This window comes from Boleophthalmus pectinirostris, unplaced genomic scaffold (assembly GCF_026225935.1).
Source record: "Boleophthalmus pectinirostris isolate CB_2022bp ecotype Guang Dong unplaced genomic scaffold, ASM2622593v1 HiC_scaffold_19, whole genome shotgun sequence".
Classification (NCBI taxonomy): domain Eukaryota; kingdom Metazoa; phylum Chordata; class Actinopteri; order Gobiiformes; family Gobiidae; genus Boleophthalmus; species Boleophthalmus pectinirostris.
Window position 1 is genome coordinate 43,012,351 of NW_026571140.1, and position 2,220 is coordinate 43,014,570.

Sequence of the window (2,220 nt, forward strand, 5' to 3'; positions counted from 1 at the left end):
CAAGAACTTTCATATTAGAACATGTAATGTTCCACAGAGTTAACTGTTTTCTGTACACATTAATGTACAGTGTAGTTACTTATATGCCTTTTTCTGTTTTAGTTACAAAAATATAAATTAATGAAAATAAAAAGAGACCTCCTTAAAAGCAAGAAAAGTTTGCCTCAAGTACAAAGTTTTCTTTATGAGTTCACTGTCTGACTCCAGTCAGGTGTCGTGAGGACGGCACAGCTCCAGGTTTGTTTTTGATGAGGAAACATTATAACACAGATCAGAAAACAGTGTGACGTGAGCCGTGCAGTGTTTGTTGTGGAGCTGTATTTCTGTACAGAGGCGTGTGGACGGACGACCCCTCCCTGGTCACTGCACATGATCGCCGTACATTTGTTTGTTAAAGTATTAGTGATGGTAAATTTATACATGAAAACAGGGGTGTCCAAACTTTTTTCATCAAGGGTCACATCTAAAAACAGATGAAGCAGAGGGCCACAGACTGGTGCTCATCACAGTGAATAATTTAAATATGTGCAAGTTTAAAACGTTAGCATGAATAATCATCTTGGCCAAGTGTTAAAGGACAACCACTGTGAAACATCTGTCTACTGAAGACTGCAAAAATAAAGTCACTTAAAATATGGATCCTTACAGACGTCACCATGAATCTGTGATCAAAATCACTCATGTGTTCTCCAAATATGGAGTGGTGTTGTTGGACATAATTTGAAGTGATGTCATCCGAATAAATTGGAAATAATGATGTTGTTGCAATAGTGACGCAGTCACACACAGAAAAACAAACCAGCAGCTGAATCCACTGCACATTTATTATACGTATTGTATCAGATGAACATTACACTTTACAGTGAAACAAGACGAAGTGGCAGCAGACTCCAGTTTTTTATTCACAGATCAAGTCAATGACAAAACTATAAACTGTCTACACAAAAAATATAAAATAACCTGCATATAAATGTTTAAGATTTGATTTAACGTTTTGTTTTGTAATCACAGAGTCATTGTTTGATCAGTGTTTAGTTATTACAGTTTACATACATTAGAATCAGTTTGGTATTTACACAAAACAAAACTTATTCAGAATGTAGAACCTTATCATCAAATCAGAAGATAAAGTCCATGTCCAGGTGTTGGTTTGTAGCTGTGGCATCATTTCTAACAGTCAGGTTTACGTGAGGCACAGACAGAGGGAGAGTTACGTGAGCAACCCTCATCATTCCAATTTTTTTCATTACCATTACAAATTTCCACACAGTCTTCATTTCCTCCCTTACTGTTTGGTTCCCCGGCATTCCACTTCGTGTACACCACTGGACAACCATCAGTCCAGATCCATCTTTTTTCTTTGTAGATGTCACTGAGTCCAATCCAAGTTCGTCCCAGAGTGTGATCAAAATTCTGGATTAAACTCTTCACAAAGTTGTGTTCTTCCAGGTTGTGGATGGACACCAGGTTGGCGCTCTGAGACACACAGTGGATCTCTGCGTCAGCCCAGGTCGTACGAGTGGAGACATACTTGTAACAGCGACCGTTGAAGTTGAACCAGGACATGGGGCAGGTCCCCTGCACCAGCTTCACTTCACTGAGCTCAGGTGGAGCAGCCAAACCCAGGGACACACCCAGAAGCAGCAGGAAGAAGATGGACGACTGCATGGTCTTCATCTCAAAGGCAGAATCATGATCCAAACTGTGAGAGGGGTTTTATAGGCCGTGTTTACAGTCGACTTTATCCTCCATCTAAGGTTAGAAACAGTTCATCAAACATTAACATTTCTGAACAAAGGTGGTTGTGTTACTGTATAAATCCATTGGTTAATTTATTGATTTATTAAAGGTGCCTTGTGTAACTTTTCTGGAGGAGGATCTGCCACCTGCTTTTCTCCATGGAGATGTGATTGCCTGGAATGCTTTGTCTGGAATGTTTCACAGTGTGACTTTAACCCTTTCTATTGTCATGGAGACCAAACCAAGTGAAGGGTCAGATATCTGGAATGACCCCACTCAGTCAGAACGCCTGTTTTTCCTCAATATTTATGAGCAATAAAACCAGCTGTAATTCAATAAGTGAAAGGTTGAACTGTTTCATGTCACACTGTGGAACATTCTGTGTCCATGGAAACAAGAAGGTGATGGACCCCCAACCTAAAAGTTACACAGTGCACATTTAAAGAGATTCTGGTTGGTTTATGTCTGATGAACATGTGT

At 39.8% G+C, this 2,220-nt stretch overlaps 1 protein-coding gene across 1 annotated transcript; it reads right to left on the reverse strand.

Moving 5' to 3' along the window:
* Positions 1 to 856: 856 nt before the first annotated feature.
* On the reverse strand, positions 857 to 1,701 carry LOC129409266 (lactose-binding lectin l-2-like). Its single transcript, XM_055154912.1, has one exon. It carries the CDS (start codon positions 1,675 to 1,677, stop codon positions 1,171 to 1,173), a length of 507 nt encoding a protein of 168 aa, XP_055010887.1. The 5' UTR covers positions 1,678 to 1,701; the 3' UTR covers positions 857 to 1,170.
* Positions 1,702 to 2,220: the final 519 nt, after the last annotated feature.

Excerpts from the sequence above, each read along its gene's own strand:
- LOC129409266 (XM_055154912.1), bottom strand. The coding sequence starts at position 1,677 with ATGAAGACCATGCAGTCGTCCATCTTCTTCCTGCTGCTTCTGGGTGTG.